This window comes from Bombina bombina, chromosome 1, assembly GCF_027579735.1.
Source record: "Bombina bombina isolate aBomBom1 chromosome 1, aBomBom1.pri, whole genome shotgun sequence".
In the NCBI taxonomy this organism is placed as follows: Eukaryota; Metazoa; Chordata; class Amphibia; order Anura; family Bombinatoridae; genus Bombina; species Bombina bombina.
Genome location: NC_069499.1, coordinates 624,742,234 through 624,755,315, shown reverse-complemented (window position 1 = coordinate 624,755,315; position 13,082 = coordinate 624,742,234). Strand labels below are relative to the sequence as shown.

Sequence of the window (13,082 nt, the reverse complement as noted above, 5' to 3'; positions counted from 1 at the left end):
TCTTATGAAAAAATATTTAATGCGTTGTTCTTCTTAATTTCAAAATGAAAATGTCACCAAATCATAAGTGTTTTATCAAACGATAAAAAAAACCTTTAAGATAAATTATGTTTCAAATATAAAAAGTTAAAAAACAAATAATTGAGCAAACGTACCCAGTATGCCCATCAGGACTATATATACAAAAGACATTCACATTGTTTCATTTTACTCATTTTACTAGACACTGTACAAAGGGATTAATTAAAAAACCCCAATGTTTCTAATAGCTTTTTCGGGAGTGGTAAAGCAAACATAAACATGGTGCAAATGATCATTTATTGGATCACTTTAATTTCAAAGGTAACTGATAATAGTTATCCACATCAAATCTAATGCTCAGATAACTCATTATCAGCAACTATTTTAACTAGGCCTTAGTCTTTCTAATAACTTTGGTTTCTTTATTAATAGTTGTCATGTGCCTCAATATCCCTATATGCCCTTTCTCTCCCTATGTCACTTTCTTATTGTTGACCACACAGCTTATATGAGTGGAGGTTACATCGCCTCATGACTGAAAATGTCAATTGAAAATTACTTTCAGGATTTAACAGGGCACAAACCAAATTCTGTTCTCACTATCTAGGAAGTGCTTGTCACCTAGGCCCTTGTGGTTCAGGAAATGTTTACATCTAAGTAGGGTCAGTACAGCAGAGCACAAGTCTGTGTAACTTGTGAAAATAATTAATTCCAGCTTCACTGTATACATACACCATCATTAACTGAAACATCAGCAAACCAAATATGTTGTCTCATGTACTTTGCTGTACTCTCACTCCTCTTACTAGCTAGATTGTAATGAAACTGTAGTTTTTGTTAAAAACCAACAGCATCCTTATGTAGAAGACCTCCCAGTCTAATTGATTGTTTCTGCTTTATTTTCCTATTAAGCTGAGTCCTTCAAGGAGTTTGCTGATCTTCTGCAGGAGTTAGAAATTGAGAGAATGATGATGGTAAGATATGATATGTATATTTTTAGTGCTGTGTTACATGCTGCATATTCAGTACAGCCTAACAAACTTACTGTCTATTACCCAAAAAGATCTATTTGGCTAGGCTTTTGGTTGTATCTGTTGCAAAGTTAAAGGGACATGAAAAGCTCTAAAATTGTAATATAAAGTGTGTCATTGTGTATTATACTTTCACAATATATTTCACTAATTTTCCTGAAAATTGTTGGGGTTAGTTACGTTGGAGAGTAGAAGTGCACACTACAGACTTCACAAGCCTAACGCTGCCACATATTTGTCCCTTATTGGCCTTAGCAGAGGTGATAAGGTAGAAATATGCAGAGACCTTGCCAAGGTCATAATACAAATGCCAGGGCATTTCACTTTCTGTTTGTCCTCCACTGGAACCACTGTACAATGAGGCATTTTTGCACCTCTATCCTGTATGGTACAACTGCCAGCCAGGCAGAAGACTCACACTAACTGTTCTCACTCCAAGTCAAGAATTCCACAGTCAGCCATAGACTGAGACTCACTTCCTCCCAGGAAATTAACATATCCCTCAACCCCACCCATCAGATACCATTGCATCTCCGCCTCAAACTGTTGCTATCCCAGCCAGCAGTGTGGGCGGGGCAGGGCTAAGGTAACCGGGCCGGCCTGGCGGTGCACTGACCTGCCCTAACATAAGTTAGAAACGGCTCATGCACAGTTTGTGAGTGCGCACGTCCCTCACTAATGCTCTCCAAACATTGCAGTTGCCCCTGCCGGCCCTCCGGCTGCCGGCCCACAGGGATTTTTCCCGGTATCCCAGCGGTCTAATCCGGCCCTGACAAATGCATAAAAAGAGAGAAGCATTCTACCAGGAATGAACAACAGCTTGTTCTATGGCGAGTTACCACCTAGGAGCAGCCTCTTTTAGCCCAGTTGTGCTTTTCACAAAGGAGAACTTTCCTGAAGTAAATCAGTCTGATCCCGCTGAGTAAGGTCAGTCCAGCCCCGAAATACCAGGCAATTGTCCTCTGAACAAGGAACATGACAATCCCAGATAATCGTATCGGCCTTCTGTGGGCCTCGTCACTGAGGTGCAGGCTGCAGCCATATTCCTCTAAGCGCACTGGGCTTTCAGAGTCAGATTTCTTCTTCCGGAAAGGGCAACACACTAAGATCTGGATTTGCACAGTGTTAAACTTTCACAAGAATAAATGTGTCTCTGAATAGAGACGCATTCTGCGAGTGGCCACCTTTTTCTGCATTGGGAGGCATCGGAAACCTCAGAATGCACGTGTCTAAAGAGAACTATGCAAAATTGATAATAGAAGTAAATTGTAAAGTTGCTTAAATTTCATGCTCTATCCAATCAATTTAAGTTTAATTTTGACTTTACTGTCCCTTTAATGTTGTACGTGTGTTGTCAGTGGTGGAGGTAAGGGTGTGGCTCTTTTTAAAATGACATGCAGAGTTTTTTAAAATGTTTATTTCTCTTGTATCCATTCCATGGATCATCCATTACTTGTGGGATATTCTCCTTCCCAACAGGAAGCTGCAAGAGGATCACCCACAGCAGAGCTGTCTATATAGCTCCTCCTCTAACTGCCACTACCAGTCATTCTCTTGCAGCTCTCGACAAGAAAGGAAGTAGCTAGAGAGATGTGGTGTTTTTTTATTTAGTTTATCTTCAATCAAAAGTTTGTTATTTTCAAATGGTACCGGAGTTGTACTATTTTAGCCTCAGGCAGAAAGTAGAAGAAGAGTCTGCCTGTGGTTTCTGATGATCTTAGCAGGTTGTAACTTAGATCCATTGCTGTTCTCACACATAACTGAAAAGAGAGGTAACTTCAGCTGGTGGAATGGTGTGCACGGTCTCCTGCTATGAGGTATGTGCAGTTTAAAATTTTTCTAGAGAAATGAATATGCTAGAAAATGCTGTTAATACCGGATTTATTTAAGGTAAGCCTGATTACAGTGATTTAATAACGACTAGTATCATGATTGCTATAAAAGGTAATATTCTTATTACTTTCTCACATTTCTGAAAAATAAAACGTTTGCTGGAAGTGTTTAAACGTTTTTTTATACATATTGGTGATAAAACTTTATTGGGGCCCAGTTTTTTCCACATGGCTGGCTAGATTTTGCCTAGGGATAGTTTTGTTAGGCCCTCTCACTGTGAATACAGGTTGGGAGGGGCCTAAATGCGCATTAGATTTTGCAACTTGAGACATCCAGTTTCCCTGAAGGAGTCCCCTGAACACTTAGGACCTCTCTAAAGGGTTTTTGTGCCTTTCAAAGTCGTTATATGGGCAGGTAGGGCCACAGCAGAGCTGTGGCAGTTTGTTGTGACTGTTGAAAAAACGTTTATATTGTTTTTTTGATCCGGTTTTGAAACTAAGGGGTTAATCATCCATTTGCAAGTGGGTGCAATGCTCTGTTAGTCTATTATACACACTGTAAAAATTTCGTAAGATTTACTGCTTTTTATCACTGTTTTTCAATTTCTGACAAAATTTGTTTCTCTTAAAGGCACAGTACCGTTTTTATTTTTTGCTTGTTTACATTTATCAAAGTGTTTTCCAAGCTTGCTGGTCTCATTGCTAGTCTGTTTAAACATGTCTGACATAGAGGAAACTCCTTGTTCATTATGTTTAGAAGCCATTGTGGAACCCCCTCTTAGAATGTGTACCAAATGTACTGATTTTACTTTAAGTTATAAAGATCATATTCTGTCTTTAAAAGATTTATCACCAGAGGAAACTGACAAGGGGGAAGTTATGCCGACTAACTCGCCCCACGTGTCAGAACCTTTGACTTTCGCTCAAGGGACTCCCGCTCAAGAGGCGCCAAGTACATCTAGCGCGCCCATGGCGTTTACTTTACAAGACATGGCGGCAGTTATGGATCATACCCTTACAGCGGTATTGTCCAAACTACCAGGGTTACAAGGAAAGCGAGACAGCTCTGGGGCTAGAAAAAATACAGAGCACTCTGACGCTTTAGTAGCTATGTCTGATATCCCCTCACAATATGCAGAAGCTGAGGCAGAAGAGCTTATTTCTGTGGGTGATTTTTCTGACTCAGGGAAGATGCATCAACCTTATATGTCAACATTTAAATTTAAGCTTGAACACCTCCGCGTGTTGCTCAGGGAGGTTTTAGCTACTCTGGATGACTGTGACACCATTATAGTGCCAGAGAAATTGTGTAGATTGGATAAATACTATGCAGTGCCTGTTTACACTGATGTTTTCAGAAATTATTACTAAGGAATGGGATAGACCAGGTGTACCGTTCTCTTCCCCTCCTATTTTTAAGAAAATATTTCCAATAGATGCCGCTACACTGGACTTATGGCAAATGGTCCCTAAGGTGGAGGGAGTAGTTTCTACCCTAGCTAAGAGTACAACTATCCCCGTCGAGGACAGTTGTGCTTTCCTAGATCCAATGGATAAAAAGTTAGAGGGTTACCTTAAGAAAATGTTTATTCAACAAGGTTTTATTCTCCAGCCTCTTTCATGCATTGCCCCAGTCACTGCTGCTGCGGCCTTCTGGTTTGAGTCTCTGGAAGAGGCCTTACAGGTAGAAACTCCATTGGATGATATACTTGACAAGCTTAAAGCGCTTAAGCTAGCCAATTCATTTGTTTCTGACGCCGTTGTTCATTTAACTAAACTAACGGCTAAGAACTCAGGTTTTGCTATTCAGGCGCGTAGGGCGCTATGGCTTAAATCCTGGTCAGCTGACGTTACGTCAAAGTCTAAGCTTCTCAATATTCCCTTCAAGGGGCAGACCCTTTTCGGGCCTGGACTGAAGGAGATCATTTCTGATATTACTGGAGGAAAAGGTCATGCCCTTCCTCAGGATAGGTCTAACAAATTAAGGACCAAACAAACTAATTTTCGTGCCTTTCGAAACTTTAAGACGAGCGAGGCATCATCTTCCTCTAATACAAAACAAGAGGGAAATTTTGCCCAGTCCAAGCCGGTCTGGAGACCTAACCAGGCTTGGAACAAAGGTAAACAGGCCAAGAAGCCTGCTGCTGCCTCTAAGACAGCATGAAAGATTGGCCCCCGATCCGGTAACGGATCTAGTAGGGGGCAGACTTTCTCTCTTCGCCCAGGCTTGGGCAAGAGACGTCCAGGATCCCTGGGCGTTGGAAATTGTGTCCCAGGGATATCTTCTGGACTTCAAAGCTTCTTCCCCAAAAGGAAGATTTCACCTTTCACAATTATCTGCAGACCAGATAAAGAGAGAGGCATTCTTACATTGTGTTCAAGACCTCCTAGTTATGGGAGTGATCCACCCAGTTCCAAAGGAGGAACAGGGGCAAGGATTCTATTCAAATCTATTTGTGGTTCCCAAGAAAGAGGGAACCTTCAGACCAATCTTAGATCTCAAAATCCTAAACAAATTTCTCAGGGTCCCATCTTTTAAGATGGAGACTATTCGAACCATCCTACCTATGATCCAGGAGGGTCAATACATGACTACCGTGGACTTAAAGGATGCTTATCTTCACATTCCGATACACAAAGATCATCATCGGTTTCTCAGGTTCGCCTTCCTAGACAGGCATTACCAGTTTGTGGCTCTTCCCTTTGGGTTAGCTACGGCACCAAGAATCTTTACAAAGGTTCTGGGGTCACTTCTGGCGGTCCTAAGGCCACGGGGCATAGCAGTAGCCCCTTACTTAGATGACATTCTGATACAGGCGTCGAATTTCCAAATTGCCAAGTCCCATACGGACATTGTTCTGGCATTCCTGAGGTCTCATGGGTGGAAAGTGAACGAAAAGAAGAGTTCTCTATCCCCTCTCACAAGAGTTTCCTTCCTGGGAACTCTGATAGATTCTGTAGAAATGAGGATTTACCTGACAGAGGCCAGGTTGTCAAAACATCTAAATTCCTGCCGTGTTCTTTATTCTACTTCTCGCCCTTCGGTGGCTCAGTGTATGGAAGTAATCGGCTTAATGGTAGCGGCAATGGACATAGTTCCGTTTGCCCGCCTACATCTCAGACCACTGCAACTCTGCATGCTCAGTCAGTGGAATGGAGATTACACAGATTTGTCCCCTTTACTAAATCTGGATCAAGAGACCAGGGATTCTCTTCTCTGGTGGCTATCTCGAGTCCATCTGTCCAAAGGTATGACCTTCCGCAGGCCAGATTGGACAATAGTAACAACAGATGCCAGCCTTCTGGGCTGGGGGGCAGTCTGGAACTCTCTGAAGGCTCAGGGGTCATGGACTCAGGAGGAGGCTCTCCTTCCGATAAACATTCTGGAACTAAGAGCGATATTCAATGCTCTTCAGACTTGGCCTCAGCTAGCGGCAGTGAGGTTCATCAGATTTCAGTCGGACAACATCACGACTGTAGCTTACATCAACCATCAAGGGGGAACAAGGAGTTCCCTAGCGATGTTGGAGGTTTCAAAGATAATTTGTTGGGCAGAGATTCACTCTTGCCACCTATCAGCTATCCATATCCCAGGAGTAGAGAACTGGGAGGTGGATTTTCTAAGTCGACAGACTTTTCATCCAGGGGAGTGGGAGCTCCATCCGAGGTGTTTGCACAGTTGATTCAACGTTGGGGCAAACCAGAACTGGATCTCATGGCGTCTCGCCAGAACGCCAAGCTTCCTTGTTACGGATCCAGGTCCAGGGATCCCAAGGCAGCGCTGATAGATGCTCTAGCAGCGCCTTGGTCCTTCAACCTGGCTTATGTGTTTCCACCGTTTCCTATGCTCCCTCGTCTGATTGCCAAGGTCAAGCAGGAGAGAACATCAGGGATTTTGATAGCACCTGCGTGGCCACGCAGGACTTGGTATGCAGATCTGGTGGACATGTCATCCTTTCCACCATGGACTCTGCCCCTGCTACTTCAAGGTCCTTTCAACCATCCAAATCTAATTTCTCTGCGGCTGACTGCTTGGAGTCGGTCATTGATACCTTAATACAGGCGCGAAAGCCTGTCACCAGGAAAATCTATCATAAGATATGGTGTAAATATCTTCATTGGTGTGAATCCAAGGGTTACTCATGGAGTAAGGTCAGGATTCCTAGGATATTATCTTTTCTCCAAGATGGATTGGAGAAGGGTTTGTCAGCAAGTTCCTTAAAGGGACAGATTTCTGCTCTGTCTATTCTTTTGCACAAACGTCTGGCTGAGGTTCCAGACGTGCAGGCGTTTTGTCAGGCTTTAGTCAGAATTAAGCCTGTGTTTAAACCTGTTGCTCCGCCTTGGAGTTTAAATTTAGTTCTTAAGGTTCTTCAAGGGGTTCCGTTTGAACCTTTGCATTCCATAGATATTAAGCTCTTATCTTGGAAAGTTTTGATTTTAGTAGCTATCTCCTCGGCTCAAAGAGTTTCGGAGTTATCTGCTTTACAATGTGATTCTCCTTATCTCATTGTTCATTCCGATAAGGTAGTGTTACGTACCAAACCTGGTTTTCTACCTAAGGTGGTATCTAATAAAAATATCAATCAGGAGATTGTTGTACCGTTACTGTGTCCTAATCCTTCTTCAAAGAAGGAACGTCTTTTACACAATCTTGACGTGGTTCGTGCTTTAAAGTTTTATTTACAAGCTACTAAAGATTTTCGTCAAACATCTGCATTGTTTGTTGTCTACTCTTGACAGAGCAGAGGCCAAAAGGCTTCGGCAACTTCTCTTTCTTTTTGGCTAAGGAGTATAATACGCTTAGCTTATGAGACTGCTGGCCACCAGCCTCCTGAAAGGATTACAGCTCATTCTACTAGAGCGGTAGCTTCCACATGGGCTTTTAAGAATGAGGCTTCTGTTGAACAGATTTGTAAGGCGGCGACTTGGTCTTCGCTTCATACTTTTTCAAAATTCTATAAATTTGATACTTTTGCTTCTTCGGAGGCTATTTTTGGGAGAAAGGTTTTGCAGGCAGTGGTGCCTTCCGTTTAAGCACCTGCCTTGTCCCTCCCTTCATCCGTGTCCTATAGCTTTTGTATTGGTATCCCACAAGTAATGGATGATCCGTGGACTGGATATACTTTACAAGAGAAAACAAAATTTATGCTTACCTGATAAATATATTTCTCTTGTGGTGTATCCAGTCCACGGCCCGCCCTGTCATTTTAAGGCAGGTGTGTTTTATTTTTAAACTACAGTCACCACTGCACCCTATGGTTTCTCCTTTCTCTTGCTTGTCTTCGGTCGAATGACTGGTAGTGGCAGTTAGAGGAGGAGCTATATAGACAGCTCTGCTGTGGGTGATCCTCTTGCAGCTTCCTGTTGGGAAGGAGAATATCCCACAAGTAATGGATGATCCGTGGACTGGATACACCACAAGAGAAATAAATTTATCAGTTAAGCATAAATTTTGTTTCTTTTTATCAGTACCTTTCTCACTCCCTTTCAGAACTAAGTGGTCCTGTTAGAACATGAGAACTCAGCACCTGTATCTTTTCTTCTATATAATTATACCTGAAGTATTTTACCTTTACATGAAATTACAAAATGTTAAAGGGACAGTCTAGTCAAAATTAAACTTTCATGATTCAGATAGGGCATGCGATTTTAAACAACTTTCCAATTTACTTTAATCATCAAATTTGCTTTGTTCTTTTGGTATTCTTTGTTGAAAGCTAAACATAGGTAGGCTCATATGCTAATTTCTAAACTCTTGAAGGCTGCCTCTTATCTCAGTGCATTTTGACAGTTTTTCACATATAGACAGCTCTAGTTCATGTGTGCCATATAGATAACATCTCGTGGAGTTACTTAGGAGTCAGCACTGATTGGCAAAAATGCACGTCTGTCAAAAAACTAAAATAAGGGGTCAGTGTGCCAATGTTTAGATACAAGGTAAGCACTGAGGTAAAAAGTGTATTAATATAACCATGTTGGTTATGCAAAACTGGGGAATTGGTAATAAAGGAATTATCTATCTTTTTAAACAATGAAAATTCTGGAGTAGACTGCCCCTTTAAGTTCAACACCTCAAAAAGATGAATCATTAAATTCTAGCAAATGGGTAAGCCATTGTGTTATTTAATAACCTTGTGAAGTTTGAATAGTAACGATATTACTGCTTATTAGATATATATTATTTGCCTTAAAGGGACAGTCTAGGCCAAAATAAACTTTCATGATTCAGATAGGGCATGTAATTTTAAACAATTTTCCAATTTACTTTTAGCACCAATTTTGCTTTGTTCTCTTGGTATTCTTAGTTGAAAGCTTAAACTAGGAGGTTCATATGCTAATTTGTTAGACCTTGAAGGCCACCTCTTTTCAGAATGCATTTTAACAGTTTTTCACCACTATAGGGTGTTAGTACATGTATTTCATATAGATAACACTGTGCTCGTGCATGTGAAGTTATCTGGGAGCAGGCACTGATTGGCTAAACTGCAAGTCTGTCAAAAGAACTGAAATAAGGCGGCAGTTTGCAGAGGCTTAGATACAAGGTAATCACAGAGGTAAAAAGTATATTAATATAACTGTGTTGGTTATGCAAAACTGGAGAATGGGTAATAAAGGGATTATCTATCTTTTAAAACAATAAAAATTCTAGTGTAGGCTGTCCCTTTAAGCAAACACATATAATACAAGTAAAAGCTGCTCAATTGTAGTTGTATTTTTCAAACACAAATGCACTTCTATTTCTAAATTATGCACTGTAGTTTTTTTTAATTAATTAGGGTCAGAGCATCATCAAATGTCTGTTCTTTAGTGAATTGTTTCCTAAAATATAGGAACAGAAGTTGTTTACTAAATCTAACCCAGTGCCTGTTTAGAATGCTGGTGTGCAATGTGTAGGTTTGTTGCTGAAGGATATCGGATTTCCAGTGTAGTTGCATAGATGGGAGTTAATTTAGTTTCTGTTTCTTTAGTTAGATTCTGACGTGACGGCACATGAAGCAAATGCATTATTGTAAAATAATCCCCCAATAACTTGAAGGAGGTTGAACATTTTGTAACCTCTTCTGTGCGAAGGACAAGGCATACTTTGCGTTCCTTCTCTGATGCAGAGGATGTCTGTGAGGTATTATAGGACCCACCGAAATTCTGCATGATGACATCATCCTCAGCAAAATGATTTTTCATAGCACAAGCAATTCCTTATTGCACATGGAGTGGGGTTGTCCTTTAAACTGCCAATATCTTTGCCAGAGAGGGGAGTCTGTCTTCTCAAATGAGTAGCTGCTTGTGCCTTTAATGTGGAGGTGATGTGAAAAGGTGATCTCCTTCTTTCAGCAACCCTAGATTCCAGGGCATTTTAGTGAAGGGAAAGACCAAATAAAGTATTACGTATCTCCCTTACAGTATAACCTAAATGGACACATCACATAGCATTTGAATGAGCGGGTTGTTTGTATGTTGTTAGTATATGACTGGATATCGGGGAATATTATTTTGGAGGGTTAGGGTATTGTCAACCCTCTGTTTCCCAGCATATTAACACACAAATGCATGAGACTCCTCATTTTAAACAGAGAGGAGAATTGACTATCTTCCTCTTTTAAAGAAGTGGTTCTGTATTGTATCCTTATAATTGTTATTGTACTATAGAACCATTGTCAGCAAAGTGTTGTTTTGTTGTTAGTGTCAGAGCTTTTAGATCTTTTTTCTCTAAGTTAATGCACACTCTGATTTCCTACAAAAAGGTATAAAGTGCTTTTAAAACAATTGGCATTTTATGGAATAGTTATAAGTAATTATTTATTGAGGGAAATTGTTTTGTTTGTCTGTTTTATTTTCTAAATCAGGTGAGTTGAGGCAGGCAATACAATTGTGCATACATCTAACTGATATATTCTGGAGTCAGAATGTTGTGTCTAGGTTTCTAATTGATCTATTTTTATCGTTATTTTTGTCCTTCTTGGTGGTGCATAAAAATCAAAATCAATAACATTTTATATTCTAATTTTTTTTATTTTTTTTGCAAAACATAGGAAAATATTCCAGCACTTGTTTCTTGTAAAGTGAATTGATGATAAATGTGGAATCATATTGTGAATGAAAGTTTTAGAAAAGAATGTCTGACACAAAGTTGTTTACTATAAAAATTACACACACACATCCCTTTTTCTACAATCTTAGTGGAAGGATATTTGCCACTTTGGTTATTTTTAATAATGCACCACTCAGACACAGCTGAACATCTGGTAAGACAAAGACAATAGGCATATGTGTGTAGCCACTAATCGCCAGCTACCTCCCAGTAGGGAATTGTTGCTCCTGAGCCTACTTATGTATTCTTTTTAACAAAGGATACCAAGAGAACAAAGTAAATTTGATAATACCAGTAAACTGAAAAGTCTCTGGAACCTGCATTCTCTATCCAATCCATTTAATTTAAGATAAAAGCAAAATAAATACATAAATGATAATAAAAGAAGCTTCAGGCTTTGTATTTATCATTTTAATTTCTTTAATTAACGTGTCATTGACAAGAAGGAAGAAGGAAGGGCATTATAAAAAACATACAAACAAAACACTAGTGATTAGGACCCATGTATTTTTTCTCTCAACAGTAATAACACAATCCATTCCACCGTTGACACGTTTAAAGCATTAGGGTGAAAATGTACATATTCAAGGTATTATCTACTGCAGATGCCATACTCCTTGTAGAAGTAACTCAGATGTCAGAAAAGATTTAATGGAACTTTGTGGAAGAGACTAGGGAAAACAAACACTTAGGACATTGTTTGCCACACATACCAGACTCCTTGTAGGTGTAGCTAAGATGTTTACCTGAAAATAGTTAGTTCAAATTTATGAAATATTTTAGGAAAGCAAACTCTGAGGACATAGCGCCACTGTTTATGTAGCTGACCCAATGGTTATTATTTACCTCATGTGATGTTATATTAGAATATAAAAGAGACAGAATGGGATTGTTACCATTTTATAGTTTTGTATGTTTTTTCATCTGAGTATACGTTGTTGTGTGTAAGGGCCATTGGTTCCTGCATGATGTGATCATTTTTCTTTTTTATGTTTATACCACTGTGTCCCTTCATCTGTCCCTTAACTTGAGGGAGTTAACATCATGGAGGGGAAGGTCCTCTGAAAATTCTGTTGTAAGTTAGAGTGAATTGATTCCCCAGAAGATAGTAGTTTATTCATGTTTTTTTTTAATTATTTGATGCAATATGTACTATTTAAATGTTATTTTCCTAAAATATTTGATCATTTATGTTTATGGTAGTCTTTAGTTCTCTATGCAACACTGACATGTCTGATATTGTTCCCAGGTACTGAAAACTCTGTGAGTTGCCCTCTTTAATACCAGATGGAAATGCTAGTTCATATTATTATTATAATTTATTTGTATAGCGCGGGAAAACTTCCATAGCGCTCACTGATGTTTGATTTTTAGTTAGTAACCACCTCTTCAATAGAAATAACCAAAGTGATTAAAATGTCAATCAATGCATAAAAATAACAGCAGTGATATTTAAAACATATAATTAATTAATTTGTTTTATCTCCTCAGCTTCAAAATGCAGACAACATACTCATCAAACCTTTGGAGAATTTTCGCAAGGATCAAATTGGCCTCACCAAGGTAAAGCTGAAATGAATGCTTTTTGAATTGTCTATGTCCAGAGGTTTAAGTATTAGTGATTAGTGTTAAAACAAAAAATGGTTTCACTCAGTGACTTAAAAACCTTTAGCTAAAAATGTTGCATAAGGAAGTTACATTTATAAAATGAACAGAGCATGATTTTGATAATGTAATGTGTCAGAAAAAACATTTGAAATAATAATTTCTGTTAATGTAGCTTCATTTTTTACTACTCTCTTTATATACTGTGCCTGTCATGGAGTCACTAGCAGCTTCACCTTGTGTAGAGCTTGCAAGACCATAGTTGATTAAGTGGGTCTGACCAAGGCTAAGTGGGTCACCTTGTAGTTAAGCAGAGTTAAATTGTGACTTATTAAATTTATTTTATAAGTGTAGCAGTAAATAACATATAGAAACACAGACTACATTTTAGTTTAGTTTATAAAAAGGATGAAATAAATTAATAAATAAGTCTGGGTCTGTAACGTTCAGCATGTAGCTGGATATGTCTGCAGAAAACTGTACTGCAACGCTAAATCTATA

The 13,082-nt window shown here is 39.3% G+C and overlaps 1 protein-coding gene across 2 annotated transcripts in view; it reads left to right on the top strand.

Moving 5' to 3' along the window:
- Nucleotides 1–13,082, top strand: part of OPHN1 (oligophrenin 1) — a 268,509-nt gene that overhangs the window by 105,959 nt on the left and 149,468 nt on the right. For both annotated transcript variants that reach the window (XM_053699027.1, XM_053699026.1), the window contains exons 4-5: nucleotides 934–995; nucleotides 12,468–12,539. In XM_053699027.1, coding sequence (XP_053555002.1) covers nucleotides 934–995; nucleotides 12,468–12,539 — 134 coding nt within the window. The remainder of the gene's footprint in view (nucleotides 1–933; nucleotides 996–12,467; nucleotides 12,540–13,082) is intronic.